Source organism: Aedes albopictus, chromosome 2 (genome assembly GCF_035046485.1).
Source record: "Aedes albopictus strain Foshan chromosome 2, AalbF5, whole genome shotgun sequence".
In the NCBI taxonomy this organism is placed as follows: Eukaryota; Metazoa; Arthropoda; class Insecta; order Diptera; family Culicidae; genus Aedes; species Aedes albopictus.
The window spans coordinates 320,595,427-320,612,090 of record NC_085137.1 but is presented as its reverse complement, the minus strand read 5'-3'; the positions used below and the strand labels follow the sequence as shown (position 1 = coordinate 320,612,090).

The 16,664-nt window shown below is 42.8% G+C and overlaps 2 protein-coding genes across 6 annotated transcripts in view; both read left to right on the top strand.

Moving 5' to 3' along the window:
* LOC109622194 (uncharacterized) overlaps positions 1–16,664 on the top strand; it is a 302,271-nt gene that overhangs the window by 40,833 nt on the left and 244,774 nt on the right. The window lies entirely within an intron of this gene.
* On the top strand, positions 1,222–3,578 carry LOC109430144 (uncharacterized). 5 transcript variants are annotated; one of them, XM_062848839.1, is made up of 3 exons: positions 1,222–3,033; positions 3,095–3,171; positions 3,233–3,578. In XM_062848839.1, exon 1 carries the CDS (start codon positions 1,281–1,283, stop codon positions 2,679–2,681), a length of 1,401 nt encoding a protein of 466 aa, XP_062704823.1. In that variant the 5' UTR covers positions 1,222–1,280; the 3' UTR covers positions 2,682–3,033; positions 3,095–3,171; positions 3,233–3,578. The 5 variants fall into 5 exon arrangements, with proteins under 5 accessions (XP_062704823.1, XP_062704824.1, XP_062704820.1 ...); XM_062848840.1 differs by having other exon boundaries at positions 1,222–3,171; positions 3,233–3,323; positions 3,389–3,447; XM_062848836.1 differs by having other exon boundaries at positions 3,095–3,578.

The following is a 16,664-nucleotide window of genomic DNA, read 5'->3' as shown; positions in this document are numbered from 1 at the left end:
AGCGCTACAAGCAGTATGTTAGTTTCAGGATCGGAGAGATATTAAGCCTGACGAAGTTGTCGGAATGGAGATGGATACCTTCAAAGTTGAATGTTGCAGACCGCCTGACGAAATGGAGAAGTGACTCCGGATTGTGTTCTGAGTGGTTCAACTCAGAACATGAACAACGAACTACAACAACTCCCTCCGGCTAATACCAAGTGCGAACTACGAGCTGTGCATTTGTTTCACGGTGCAACACTAGACAGGCCCAAATACAAAAATGTCGAAAAATCCCACGGGGCATCCTCTAGAATCGTGCCTTTGGATGAGAAGAGCAATCTGTGAAAATTTCAGCTCAATCGGTTTAAAACTGAGCTGGCGCAAATGAGTTGAAGGTTTGTATGGGATCTTCAGTTCAAATATATGGGAAATTGGATGACCTCCAGTCTCTCATTCAGCACGCTGGTTGAAAGAGTTTGATTTGGCTCATAATTGAAAAAATAATAGTTGATACTCTAAGGAACAACTTTGTAAAAGACCATATCAAGATAAAACTTAATTTAGTTGCGGTTTCAGCTAACGAAACCAGGATGAGGCATCTTCCCCCGTTTACTCTCAGTTGTTACATGCAGCACGTGTTTGCTGTTCGAAACTTGCGCTCTACATCATAGGCGGCTATGTTGTCCTTCATTCCAATTGCTCAAGCACGTGGGCGGGAATCGAAACGAAGAAGAATTACACAGCTGCCTATGATGTAGCGCGCAAGCTTCGACCGACAAACACGTGCTGCATGTAACAACTGAGAGTAAACGGGGGAAGATGTCCTCATCCTGCTTTCATTAGCTGAAACCGCAACTAAATTAAGTTTTATCATGATATGGTCTTCTACAAAGTTGTTCCTTAGGGTATCAACTACCATTCTTCCAATTCTGAGCTAAATCGAACTCGCTGAACCGGCGTACTAAGTGAGAGACTGTAGGTCATCCAATTTCCCATATATTTGGATTGAACATCCCATACAAACCTTCAGCTCATTTGCGCCAGCTCAGTTTTAAACCGATTGAGCTGAATCTTTCACAGATTGTTCTTCTCATCCAAAGGCACGATTTTAGAGGGTGGCCCGTGAATTTTTCCAACTTTTCTTTCTCGCCATACAAATGTGGGCCAGTCTAGTGCAACACCTTTAGAGAAGCTAATCGACGAGAGCCGATTTTCCAAGTGGAACGTCCTGCGTCTTTCGTTTCATTTCTAATTGCCAACGAAAGGCCCGTGGTGAGCCCATCGAAATTCTAAAGAGAATGCCGAATCATTTGAAGGAAACAGCAATTCCATCGGTCATGACGCCTTTGAAACAAGAAGAATACCGACGTGCCGAAAACATTCTCTTCAGGACAGCTCAGTGCGACGCTTTTGGAGACGAAATCAAGATTCTGAAGAAAAATCAGGATATGGAACCATCACGATGGTTTGCCATTGAGAAGACCAGCCCGCTCTATAAGCTGACTCCACTCTTGGATGACGAACAGGTGTTGCGAATGGAAGGACGTTGCGATAGGGCCGAACTTCTACCGTTCGATATGCGGTTCCCAATAATCCTACCAAAAAACTGTAGTGTGACCCAACTTATAGTACGACATTACCATGAAGCGTACGGACATGCATTCAGAGAAACGGTGAAGAACGAGATAAAGCAACGGTTCTTCGTCTTCAGCCTGAGTTCGGTAGTAGCGAAGGTTGAACAAAACTGCATCTGGTGCAAGGTGCATAAGAACCGTCCCAAGTGTCCTAGAATGGCTTCGCTTCCAGTTCAACGGTTGACACCCTATCAGCGACCGTTTACGTTTGTCGGTATCGACTACCTTGGGCCAGTGCAAGTGTCCGTTGGACGGCGAATAGAAAAAAGGTGGATCGTCTTATTCACCTGTCTGGTCGTACGAGCCGTCCACCTGGAGGTGGCCCATAATCTTACCGCTCAATCATGCGCTATGGCGATCCGACGATTCAACACACGATGGGGACCAGCCGCTGAATATTTCTCAGACAACGGCACCAACCTCAAGGCCGCAAGCAAGGAGTTTACTCAGCAAGTACAGGAGATAGGATACGAATGCGCCGATCAATTTTCTAGTGCTCGGTCCAAGTGGCATTTTAACCCACCAGCTACGCCCCATATGGGGGGAATATGGGAGCGTATGGTAAGAACTGTGAAAAGTGTCATGGAAGTGCTTAACGACGGACGCAAATTAACGGATGAGATCCTCCTAACAAGCATAGCGGAAACTGCGGACATGATCAACAGTCGTCCATTAGTCTACGCCTCATCAGGATCGCTCCAGGAGTCAATCACCCCAAACCACTTTATTCGAGGAATAGCTGCTAACGAACCACAGGAAGTCCTGCCACCTACGAATCCTGCGCTAGCACTTCGTGATGCTTACCAGCGTTCAGTGGAGCTTGCAAACAATTCGTGGGAACGCTGGATAAAGGAATACGTTCCTAACATCAATCGTCGCACCAAATGGTTCGACGAATCAACGCCTTTGAAGAAGGGAGACCTAGTTTACGTCGTAGATGGAAACCGGCGTAAGGCATGGATCAGGGGAATTGTTGAACAACCAATCGTATCGAGTGATGGAAGAATTCGCCAAGCCTTTGTTAGACCAACAACGGGGTGCTCAGGCGGGCTGCCGCTAACTTAGCGGTTCTTGAGATTACTGAAGGTAACGCTGCTCCGGATGACGATTCCGGAACAGGATTACGAGCCGGGGATGTGTTCGGAAGATCGGGAGATTCCTGTATCGCCGAGCAGAACGGCAGCCCTGCGGAAGAGATGGAATGAACCTGCTGCAGTCGCTGTCAGATGTGACAGACGTCAGAATCGTGAGTATGTGTGAAAATAAGAAGAACATCTAGAACACGATTATCGAAGAAACACGTTCTAAACTAAAATCCTAAAATTAATTTCAATTTTCTAATTATTCTACCTAAAAATTCGTAGTTTGTTATACCTAAAGTGCAGTATTCACAGTGAGAGAACTGCCAAGATTATCCGTATGTAATGCTTATAAAAAATACCTTGAATTACTATATTATTATATTTGTTTCTACCTAGATGCTAAATTTGATAACCTACGTCGACATACTACTGAATTTGATAACCTATTGTTGACCTTAAAGGTTTAATACTAAGTAAGTAATATAATGTGAGATCTATTTGCCCTACAATTCGCTAATTGAAACCTAAATGTAGCGGTGACTCAAGCACCTACCGATAACCGCAGAAGATTACTCCCGGTAGAACCTCCTACTAGCTTGCACGCGAGGGTGAAGAAAAACCTATTGTAAGTTGCAGTAAAAATGTATGAACTTATGATCTACTCAAAAACTAATAATAAAACTATTTCAGCTTTAAGCTGTCTAAACCGGACCGCTAAAAGGAGGTTGCAGTTCTAAAAATCCGAACAACTGCCCTGGCCGAAAACAGCCCCTCTTCAAACACCAACAGTCGTAACGAAAATCAAATGACACGAATAAATCAATAAAATTTCATTTTTTTCTTTTAGGTAATCGTTTAAAATTACATTAACAAACTTTCAATGCGGTCGTCAGGTAAGGGACACTTCTCAAGAAAAAAAAAATAAAACTCGTGGCTATACGTAAAAAGTTGCAGTTTTGTACGGAATGGTTTTGGAATATTGAATACTCAAATGCATGTGTAACTGGGCACTACAGAGTTTACAGAGGAAGTAGCAGTACGATAGACGATTACTTTCAAGGTAGATGGTTAGATTATGTATGTCGGATAATTACCAACAGCTGACTACATCGTTTGTCGTGAAATATGCCACTATATTGGTGTTCGACCATTTGGTGGAATGCAGTTTGTAACCGTTTGTCGAATTTGCTCAATAGATTGTCGGTGGTTTCTGCGCCACTTTCGCGAACGAGAGACCACCAGTTCAAAATTAATTTTGACGAACTAATGAGATGACTAACGTACCTGCGCAGGTTTTGTTCGTCGACGGTGCTTTCTCCTGAACAATCGTCAACGTCAAAGCTTTTTCATCCTTTCGCCGGAATAACGGTGCGGAGGAGGTGTCGGCGGCCCGGTACTCTGCCTGATCGTACGTTAGCCGCACGCAGGTAGGCCGGAAGAAATCCCAACTCTCCGTTGACTGACAGTAATTGGGCGGGCGAGGATGCGCGTCGAGGAGCACCAAAAAATGGCTTGTAACCCGAAAAAAGAAGCGTCTATTGGACGCTTTTATATAACAAACAAACGCACAGGGAACAGAGTGTCTGCCCCTGGTGACAAACAAAACAAAAATTTGAATTTCAAACAAAAATTTGAAAAATTCTCCAACGCCGAGAACCTGGGTTCGAATTCCACACCCACCAAACCCACAAAAATGAGAGTTCTTTCTTCGGAAGGGAAGTAAAGCTTGCGTCCAAAAACTAACGAGCCTAGGGCCAAAAATCTCGTCAATACAAAAAAAAATGACTCAAAGATTCTCGCAAGCACTTATTGCTTGGATTTATTTGGAAATTAGCTTCAGGAATTACTTTGGGAAAATCCCTCCAAGTTTCCTTCAAACATTTCTTAACAAGGGACTCTTTTTTAGGAGAAAATCGAGAAAATCTCTCTGGTATTCATTCTGAAATTTTCTCCGGGGATTGTTTCAGAAATTTCTTGATGGGTTTCATCACAAATTCCATCAAAATTTATGTCAAAATTTATCCAAAATATTTTTCCAGAGATTCCACCAGATGCTTGTCCAAGAATTCCTCCAGAAAGTATTCCATAGATTTCCTCAGTTATTCCTTCACGGATTTGTTTAGAAAATTCTCCAGAGATTCCTTCAAAAAGTGTTCGGGATTTTTTTTTCTAAAAATCTTCCAGGGACACATGTAGAAATTCGTCTCATAATTTTAGCAGAAATTCTTCCAATGATAAATTCCTTATACTTATTATTGACTTTTTTTTTTATTATGGGGAAATTCAGCCCGAGGCTGGTTGAACCCCGATAGATTCTTTTAGAAAATCATCCAAAGTTTCTATTGAACATTCTTCCAGAAAGTCCTTAAAAATCCTTTTGGGATTCCTCAAGAAATTCCATCAGGCATATTTGCCAACTTGTAACGTAGTTGGAGGGGGGGGGGCATATTCACGTGGAAACCAGTGCATTAAGCCGAAAACAGTTGCATTTTGTTCAATTTTGAAGATCTTTGTCCCCCCAACTACACACTTCGAAAAAATCTTGTAATTTTGTATCATATAAGTCCGACATATAAAAGCAACACATTTGACGCAAAATTGTGTGCGATCTTATTTTTACAGGAAACGGAAAATGTTTGATTCATGTAATTTAACCGCAACAGCTCAGCGCTTGTATACATGACTGAAAACTGTGCTATTTATAGCACCGCATATTGAAACAAAAAAAAATACAAAAAGTTCCATTCGGGAATCGAACTTTGATCCTCAGAGTGTCAGTTCTTGATCATGCTCTCTCGGCTAACTCTCCACGTTGAAGAGATGGCAGTCGAAGATGAACATCTTCTACCATAAACGAACTTGCCAGTTCGGCTGTCGCGTCGTCACTGCTGGCGTGTATGCATGTACTGAGACAGCCGTCATCGCAGCCAAGCAGACAAAGCCGCTTTCTGATGGACTGAGTGTGGCTGTTTTCGTTTACCGCACTGCATCAGCTGATGGCAACGGATTGTCATTTCCAGGATTGTGGCTCAACTCGGTGTTAAATTTATGAGCGGTTTTCATGCAGTTTCACCTTCGTAATAAATAAATTTCCAATCGACTGCAGTCTTCATCTGATTTTGTAAGGTGCTGTTTGACAGTTCAACATCAGTAATCATTATGTTTCTGTAACATATCGCGTAAATTTACAGCATAGAGAACTAAATTATCAGTTGTGTGATTTAAACTTATGGCTGAAAGAACTCAAACAATATAAACTTAATACGTACGTCACAAAAAGTGTAAAAATGTGGCACATTTATGTATATGTCAAAGCTTTTTCAGGCAGTTCGATCAATTGTGTCACTATTAAAATTGAGATTTTTTTAGTGTGTACCTCACAAGCTGGCGCGTATGCCATCAGGGATTATTTCACAACATCTTTGGGAAAATCTTCCATCTTATATAAGAAATTCCTCCACCGTTTCCTTCAAGCAATTTCTTCTGAATTGCCCAAAAAGTTTCCTTCTGAAACTCTTTCAGCGATTCCTTAAGAAAATCTTCGGGAGTTCATTCCTACAAAGTATCCTTCATAAATTCATCCAGAGATTCCTATAGAAATACCTCCACAAATTTCCTCGGAATTTGTCTCAGTGGTATTCTCCAGAAATTTATCCAAGGATTCGTGGTCGTGCGGTTAGCGGCGACAGTCGTATAAGCGTATCGTAAGCTTTGGAGTGTGGGTTCGATTCCCGCTCCAGTCGGTGGAAACTTTTCGTCAAACGAAAAATTCATCACTGGGCCACTGGGTGTTCTGTGTGTTGTCCGTTGTCTAGTGTAAGTAATGTGTTCAGTCTGTGCAGCCTCTGGCTGAAGACGGTGTGAATTGTCTTTTATTCCTTTAGAAGTACCTCCGGCCATCCTGTCAGAAAATATTTCACGGATTCCGTCAGAAATTACTCCAGCGATTCTTTCATAATTCCTGCAGGATTTCATACAGACATTCCTTCTAGTATTCTTGTTCGCGAATATACGCTCGCGACGACGTCAGCAGCAAGCTGGAATACGCAACCAAAACCAACCATCGCATCGAAACCGTCATCGACTATTATCACAATGCCCGCGCACTCACCCGAGCCGACGGAACACCAGCAGCAGCGAGAGAGTGAGTGCGGTGAGATCCAACCGTGAGTGCAGCAGCGAATGCCGCCGCCGTAGCTACCGTCATCATCATCATCATCATCGACTCTCGTCGCCCTGCAGCCGGCGTGGTGATGATGAGTCGTTCCACACGCGTCGCGTGGTTTCTACGCGCGCGTAGAAATTTCCACGTTTTTCGAGAAGATTAAAATTTGGATATATAAACGCGACCCGTTCGCAGTAGCGAGTCAGTTGTAATCCAAACGTGAAATCATTACAAGCGTTCGCGTGGCTTAAACAACGCGAAGTGTTAAGTGTAGTGAAAGTGATTTTTCCCTCGCGGTCCGAAATTCCCTGTTCTCTCTTCTGCCGTGTTATAACCCCCCAATACAGTCCAGTGTTCTACGCCTTAAACTCTTGTGTTCATTGCCGAACACAATTTGGTCCTTCGAACCGGATAAGGTCCGGTAGTGTGTAAAAGCGTTCCGCGTGGCTTGAACAACGCGGTAGTGTGTTGTCTTAAAAGCGTTCCGCGTGGCTTCGACAGCGCGGCAGTGCGTAGAAGCGTGCACGTGGCTTCAACAGCGTGCTGTGCAGTGAAGAGCGTGGACGTGGCTTCGACAGCGTCCGTATCCGTGTCGGTCCGCGAGTGTAAACCGTCGTCGCGTAGTGATTTCATCCGTCGTTCCGGAATTCGCGTGTTACTAATTCCATCCGGTCCGACAAGCGCGTCGATTTTCGTAGTACCACAGTGAATTCGCCGTCGCTACCTTCCCGTCGCTCCGGGCATTGTGTGAAGTGCTCCACCCGTTGTGACAAGCGCGTCGGTTCCCAACCCATAAGTGATTGGTTTAAACGTCGCATAGTGTTTGCGTCCGTTATTCCGGAGTCCGCCCATCCACTGCGACAAAGGCGACGTAATTCCTGTCCGCATTCTGTGTTGCTGACCCGTGAGAAATTCTGCATCAGAATGCCACCCAAACGGACACCGGTGAAGAAGGTTCCTGAATCTGCCGAGTATGAGGACCAGCTTGGGGCGCTAGTTCACAACCGTGGATTAGCACAACGCAACGTGAATCGAATCCTAACCACCCTCAAGCAGGCCGAAGAGAATGGAAGCGAGCCAAGCCCAGCCCAAGTGAAGGTTTTTCAACGGAGTGTTGAGACCGAAAAGGCTGAGTTTATCAGGTTGCACCAGGAGATTGTTGCCCAGTCCTCAGCCGACAAGCGCGATGAGCAAGATGAGCACTACCTGCGGTTCATGTACCTGTACGAGGAGGTATCCGTGCTGCTTGAGAGTTTTACCGAGAAGTTGACTGTGCCGCCAACTCAGCAGCCACCTTGTGTCACCACCAATCAACAGCCGATCATCGTTCAGTCGCAGTCCTTCGGTGCTCCACTGCCAACCTTCGATGGTCATTATGAAGCATGGCCCCGCTTCAAAGCCATGTTCCAGGATCTGATGCAGCGTTCATCAGATTCAGACGCCGTAAAATTGTACCACCTCGAGAACTCCTTGAAAGGAGATGCCGCTGGTGTGATCGATTTGGAGACGTTGCAGGATAACGATTACAAGCGCGCATGGGACATCCTAGAGGAGAGGTTTGGCAACAAGCGGCTTATTTTGGAATCTCACATTCTGGGCCTGTTAAACCTAAAACAGATGACAAGGAGATCGTCGAAGGAACTTCGGAGCCTCATCGAAGAGTGCACTCGCCATGTGGATAATCTCATAAGGCTCGGTCAACCACTTTCAGGGATGTCAGAGCTGATTGTGGTGACCGTGTTGAGTCGTGCGTTGGATGGTCAGACCCGTGAGCTGTGGGAAGCTTCAATGGACCAGACGGAGTTTCCAGACTACGGACAGACCATCGAATTTCTAAAACAACGATGCGTCATTCTGAAGAGATGCGAGAATAGTGCATCTATCGTATCCCCGAGTCCCAAGGTCTCCAACCGGAAGCCGCCTACATCCAAGCTCGTGCCTTCCAAGACTTCGCATGCAGCGTTAGTAGTGCCGACGTATGTGTGCGACTTCTATGCCGGACAGCATCAAAATTTCAAGTGTTCCGTGTTCCAGAAGCTGTCCGTGGATCAGCGCCATACGAGAGTGAAGGAGCTAAATGCATGCTTTAATTGTTTGAGAAAGGGCCACCGAAGCTCAGCATGTTCCAGTAGTAAATCGTGCCTGCAGTGCTCAAAAAGACATCACACGTTGCTACATTTTGAGCGTAAGACGACTCCAGTTAATCGCGATCCAGTTAATGGGACCCAGCAACTTGCAGAAGCCAACCCAGTACCGGTAGCGATTCAGCCTCCTGTGAAATCGTCGTGTTACAGCAGAGATTCTCCATCATCCAAGCATGTATTTCTGATGACAGCAATGATAAACCTAACGTCCAAAAATGGTCAAGCTCATCGTGTGCGTGCCTTATTGGATTCTGGATCACAGATCAACCTCATCGCCGACTCAGTAGTGCAAAGGATGAAGCTACTGAAGTTTCCTGCAAATGTCCCAGTTGTTGGAGTCAATGGCACCAGGTCCCAATTGCATCACAAGGTGGTGGTGCAAATGAGATCAAATTGTAGTGACTTCGCCACCAACCTAGACTGTTACACAGTCCCAAAGGTAACAGATTCGACCCCAGCGGTACGTGTGAATTTAGATTCCTGGAATATACCACCCGGTATTCTGCTCGCCGATGATAGCTTCCTTTGCCCCAGCGAGATAGAGATGCTGATTGGAGCCGAACTGTTTGCAGAAATTTTGAAGCTAGGTCGGATCAAGCTCTCTGATCGTCTACCATCTCTGATTGAAACAGAGTTCGGATGGACAGTGACTGGCCCGTACGACGATCAGGAAGATGTCAGCCCAGTATGTGCCAACTTAGTAAGTATATTACCGGAAATGACATGCAACCAGTGCCGGTTGGAAAATTGTTGGAACTCCATTTCAACGGGCGCGAGTATGTTCGCGAACATACGCTCGCGACGACGTCAGCAGCAAGCTGGGATACGCAACCAAAACCAACCATCGCATCGAAACCGTCATCGACTATTATCACAATGCCCGCGCACTCACCCGAGCCGACGGAACACCAGCAGCAGCGAGAGAGTGAGTGCGGTGAGATCCAACCGTGAGTGCAGCAGCGAATGCCGCCGCCGTAGCTACCGTCATCATCATCATCATCATCATCGACTCTCGTCGCCCTGCAGCCGGCGTGGTGATGATGAGTCGTTCCACACGCGTCGCGTGGTTTCTACGCGCGCGTAGAAATTTCCACGTTTTTCGAGAAGATTAAAATTTGGATATATAAACGCGACCCGTTCGCAGTAGCGAGTCAGTTGTAATCCAAACATGAAATCATTACAAGCGTTCGCGTGGCTTAAACAACGCGAAGTGTTAAGTGTAGTGAAAGTGATTTTTCCCTCGCGGTCCGAAATTCCCCGTTCTCTCTTCTGCCGTGTTATAACCCCCCAATACAGTCCAGTGTTCTACGCCTTAAACTCTTGTGTTCATTGCCGAACAATTCTTCTGTGCATTATTTCAGAAATTTCTCCAGGATTTCCTTCAAGGTTACTTTTGGGAAATTGTCCACGGATTTTTTTAACTAGATTTAGGTATTCCTTTGATAATTCCTCGAAAGATTTTTCAAAAAAAAAAAAAAAAATTACAGAGGATTATCCTTTTTGGTTTTCTCTAGGTGTGCCTTTAGAAATTCAACCACGGATACCCCTAAAAATTCGCTAAGGACACACGAAAGTTCTACGAGAAGTTGAACCGCTCGCGCAGAGGCTTTGTGCCACAAATGGCGGAGGACTTCCGGCCCCTGACCTCCAAGAGATTGAGGAGGAGGTTGGCCGGTTAAAAAACATCAAAGCAGATCAATTACCCATCGAGCTTCTAGAATACGATGGAGAATCCCTGTGAGAGCACTACACAGGGTCATTATCAAGATTTGGGAGGAGGAAGTATTACCGGAGGAATGGATGGACGGTATCGTGTGTCTCATCTACAAAAGGGCGACGAGTTGGAGTGCGGGAACTATCGCGCGATCACACTACTGAGCGCTGCTTACAAGATAATCTCTCAAATGTTATGCCGCCGCCTATCACCAATTGCATGCCCGTGTAGCTGCCGGCTTAGAATAGCACTACGGACCACCTGTTCCGGGGGTAAAAGTCCACCAAACAGGTAACCCCAATCCAAGGTGTCAGGCGACCCGTGCTGAGGGATGAATGGTTGAGGGGGTTTAAAAGATGCTCAATCTTTAACGGAGCCCGTAGCGTGGGTAGATCGCCTTTTTGGGTTGCGTTGCGGTGATAGCTCTACCAAACCGAAATCTAGTGTCGTCCTATTTTTCAATTTTGGAATATGTGTTCTGTTAATTCAAGGAATTATAATATTTAGTCCTAACTACTGGTGTTTTGGTGACTTCCAGTTTTTGAATAAAACTGAGTTCACCAACTTAACTTTGCATATAGTTAAAAACCTCACCATCTGAGGCTAAACTCAATACAAAGGAAATCAAATTGGGTTAGGGATCCATGTATGTACTAACTCTTCGAAGACTGGAAAGTGCTAGTACGCAAGGAACATACTAGAATCCTTATTGCTGAACACATGTTCCATTATTGGAATGATATTGCTGCTAATGTTAAAACCCGGGTCCTACTGGGGAGAATTTAGCAGTGAAACAAGGGTGATGCTAGGTTTCCGATGCATGGCCAATATCAGTACTCTTGTTTTGTTTTCTAAAAAAAAAAAAACAAAAACTGTATCAAAATCGATACTTTATTGCCCCTCAATGGCAATTGAGTAATGCGACATGCACTACACGAAGGATACGGGTAATGTCACAATAGATCTAAAAACTGGTCGCAGTGACAAACCCGAACAGGAATAAAAAAAAAATCACCAATTGCAAGAGAGTTCGTGCTACAACGGACCAGATGTTCGCCATCTTCCAGGTATTGCAGAAATGCCGCGAATACAACGTGCCCACACATCACTTGTTCATCGATTTCAAATCGGCGTATGATACAATCGATCGAGAACAGATTTGGCAGATTATGCACGAATACGGATTCCTGGGGAGAATTTAGCAGTGAAACAAGGGTGATGCTAGGTTTCCGATGCATGGCCAATATCAGTACTCTTGTTTTGTTTTCTAAAAAAACAAAACAAAAACTGTATCAAAATCGATACTTTATTGCCCCTCAATGGCAATTGAGTAATGCGACATGCACTACACGAAGGATACGGGTAATGTCACAATAGATCTAAAAACTGGTCGCAGTGACAAACCCGAACAGGAATAAAAAAAAAATCACCAATTGCAAGAGAGTTCGTGCTACAACGGACCAGATGTTCGCCATCTTCCAGGTATTGCAGAAATGCCGCGAATACAACGTGCCCACACATCACTTGTTCATCGATTTCAAATCGGCGTATGATACAATCGATCGAGAACAGATTTGGCAGATTATGCACGAATACGGATTCCTGGATAAACTGATTCGATTGATCAAGGCGACGATGGATCGAGTTATGTGCGTAGTTCGAGTATCAGGAACACTCTCGAGTCTCTTCGAATCTCGCAGAGGGCTACGGTAAGGTGATGGTCTCTCGTGCTTACTGTTCAACATTGCATTGCCTTAGAGGGTGTAATTAGGAGAGCGGGGATAAACACGAGCGGAACGATTTTCACGACGTCCATTCAGCTGCTTGGTTTCGCTAATGATATTGGTATTATTGCTCGTACATTTTTGTACTAACGGTTTAAAGGTCAGGGTACGTCCATAAATGACGTGGCATTTGTTGGCCGATTTTTCTACCCCTCCCCCCTCGTAGCATATTTTTCCATACCTAATACATGGCTTGTCACATAATCCCAGATCCCCCCCCCCTGAAAAGCTTCGTTATTTATGGACACACACACATACATACACACAGACATCATCGAACTGAGTTGATTGATATATGTGACTTGGCCCGATGAGCTTTTATCGAAAACTAGTTTTCTGAGTGAACAGGCTATATGTACACTTTCCACTTTGGTGTATGAGGAAGGCAAAAAGATACACAGTGACCCCACAATTTATGAATCGGCAAAAATGACCACAGTTTATGGATCACTCATTTGATCAACATGGTGATTCTTAAATAGTGTAAAAAATTAAGGTGATTCATCGATGTGGGGTCACTGCATATGAGAGCTGTTGACAATGCCAAATCTGTTTGCCTCTCCAATCTGATGGTTGTGCAGCTTTTCGACTGACAAACGTTGGATATTGGAATGCATGGTTCTGTTATTTTTTGAAATCGTGACGCTGATTAACCGGGCTCGATGTTTTTAGATAACAAGATAATGATGTATGGATACAGATTCTACAAGTTAATGACAACGATTTCTGAACCATTGAGTATGTATTGTTATTTCATCCTTTTGTTCAAAGATGTTTTGACTGACCTGGTAATCGTTTAAGCTCCTTGGCTATAAATCAGTTCAAATGTGATGTTAGGAAAACTTCTAAGCAGTCTTCCCACAAACTCAACACATGTTTAACTTCTGTACTTCTGTTACTTACCTTGTGTTGAACATCAAACGCCAAACATCGGAGTACCCGTGTTTGCTAGCGTACTCCGTACCGAAGAGTACTCAAGTACAGAAACAGAACTTGTGTACGTACAGAAGTACAAAACGTAAATCGAACCAAACGCAAACCGAGAATGAAACCCGAAGCGGCTTTCGGATTGGTAAACGAGTGGTGCCAAAGTGTCAACCGTCGCTCGAGAAAGTTCTTTTTTGCACGATTGCTTCCCACTTCGTTTCGCGCAGTACACGTGTACTGTACATACGTTCGTACTTGTGTTTAAAACGAACTTTGAACAGAAGTACACGTTTGGGTACAGATTTGTGTGTTGCGGTATATACACCAGTGAGTGAATTCCGACGCACAATTTCTTCGAAGAGAAGAAAATTGTCTTACAGGTAGGCAATGGAAGAAAATTTCTTCTCTTCGAAGAGATTGTGCGCCGGAATTCGCCCACAGTTCGGAGTACGGACGGAGTATAAATACAGCAGTACTTAGCGAGTTCGGTGTTCGCTTGGGAAGACTGCTTCTGAGGAATTCCACGGGGTCATGTCAGTCGATCCTGAGCGACCATTTCAAAAATATCTGAAACTTTGCCCAGTTTTTCAATTTCATCTAAATCGCCATTTTTCGATATTAAACCTTCATATTCTCTCACGACTAACTTTTCAAAAGGGTGTATGCGAAAATAGTTCAAAAATATTCTAAAAGCTGTACAGCAAAAACGGATTGTTCGATTGTTATGAATTTTTCAGCAAAGTTAGATAACTAAATGATGATTCCTTAGAAAATATACACTGTAAAAAATTTATTTTTTTACTTTAAAAAAATATGATCTTTGTCACAAAAACTAAAATATCTCAAAACCCTATCTTTTTACCAACGTCAATTTTTTAGGGGAAATGGCCCATTATATCAGCTATCTACCATAAAATTTTGGTGATGGTAAACTGATAAACAAAAAAGTTATGACATTTCAAACACTTCACAATTTCAACATTTAGTAACAAAAAAAAAATTTTTTTCTGTGTAAATTATTTCGAGAATTATATTTTGATGCTGATTTTATTGTAAAAGCTACCGCCTGAATTAAACAAGTTGTTTTCATGATATTTTTGTTTGATTATTCATAATTACTATTTGAAACTTAGACGCGATCCAGTCTTGTGATCAAAAATACGCGTATACGTCTAGTTTATCTGCAAAAAAAATACCTCTTAGAGAACATACTTTATGATCGGAAGAATGCGAGTAACTTCAACAACAACAAATGCATGAGAGATACATACCACAGACAAACAGACGAAACGCCTAGAACAATTTTCGTGAAAATCCATCGCCCAGTTCACACTACCACCACCTGGTGGAAACGTTTCACGAAACACTGCGTTGTGCAATATCGTCATCAGAAGGCGCTAGTGTGAAGCGTCAAACGCAAAGAAAAACGATGGGCGCTCTTCTGGCTATGAAAGCCACAACCAAGATTCAAAGTGATCGTTAAAGGCGTGGTCAATGAAAATTTCGTCAGTGTTACGTTTGTTTGTCTGTATACATACCATGACAATGCTCACGAAAAAGCAAAAAAATACTACCGCTATGGATATTAAAAATTTTATAGTATTTTTTTTTCAGCCAAGCAAACAACACCAAACTAGTCAATAAAAACTAATAAGTGATTTTGTTTATTATAATCTAACGAACAACATGAACAGTCGCTTTTCCAAAGGTCTTCAACTCAACGCTCTCTTGTAGACCGTTTGATGAAAAAAAAATGTTCAAAAGCGTTACGAAATCTCACCGAAAGCACCATAGATAAACTGAAAGAGACTGGTTATGCCCAAATGTCCACATTGAATACAAATTTACGCATTCGCACGTCCTGCCGTCTAGACTTTGACAAACGAACCAACTGTATATCATCGGTAAAGCAGAGCGCAGGAAGTTCGAAAACGACAACAACTGAGAAATTGCCAGAAGTGCTAAGTGCAGAGAGTCATGCCACCGTACCATCAGCGACATCTGTTTAAACAATTTAATCACGCCCCTTTTCAATAATGCTTTGAAATATCCTTCAACATCTATACCCATTTCAATATTTTTAACGTTGCAAAACACGCTGAATACCCATCTTGAAGAAGAGGGAAAACAGTTGTCCTCAAATGTAACAGCAAATTAATGAATAAACGACTAATGCGCGGAGGGCGTGATGAAATCGGAACATTACTGTACATATAATATACTCTCTCTCTTCTTGGCGTAACGTCCTCATTGGGACAAAGCCTGCTTCTCAGCTTAGTGTTCTATGAGCACTTCCACAGTTATTAACTGAGAGCTCCCTCTGCCAATGACCATTTTGCATGCGTATATCGTGTGGCAGGCACAAAGATACTCTATGCCCAAGGAAGTCAAGGAAATTTCCTTTACGAAAAGATCCTGGACCGACCGGGAATCGAACCCGTCACCCTCAGCATGGTCATGCTGAATACCCGTGCGTTTACCGCCTCGGCTATATGGGCCCTATATAATATACATAATACATAATTAAAACAGCTTGTTTTACTCACGCAAGGCCATTAACAATAAAATGAGCATCAAACTGCGATTTCCGGCCGAAATAATTTACACTAAAAAAATATTACTAAATGTGAAAATTGTGAAATGTTTGAATTGTCATAACTTTTTTGTTTATTAGTTTATCATCACCAAATTTTTATGATCACCAAATTTTTATAATACAATGGACCGTTTTCCCTAAAAAAATACGTTGGTAAAAAGATAGGGTTTTGAGATATTTGAGTTTTTGTGACAAAAATGATATTTTTTAATGTGAAAAAAGATTTTTTTTTCACAGTGTAAATTTTCATAGGAATCACCATTTAGTTATCTAACTTTGCTGAACAATAAAATTAGCATCAAACTGCGATTTCTGACCGAAATAATTTACACAGAAAAAAATATTTACCAAATGTGAAAATTGTGAAATGTTTGAAATGTTATAACTTTTTTGTTTATTAGTTTACCATCACCAAATTTTTATGGTAGATTGCTTATACAATGGACCGTCTTCCCTAAAAAAATTACGTTGGTAAAAAGATAGGGTTTTGAGATATTTGAATTTTTGTGCCAAAAATTATATTTTTTCATGTTAAAAAAGATTTTTTTTTCACAGTGTATATTTTCTTAGGAATCACCATTTAGTTATCTAACTTTGCTGAAAAATTCATAGCAATCGAACGAACCGTTTTGGCTG

What these genes read in the sequence shown, in the direction of transcription:
- LOC109430144 (XM_062848839.1), top strand. Translation starts at nt 1,281, where the DNA reads ATGCCGAATCATTTGAAGGAAACAGCAATTCCATCGGTCATGACGCCT.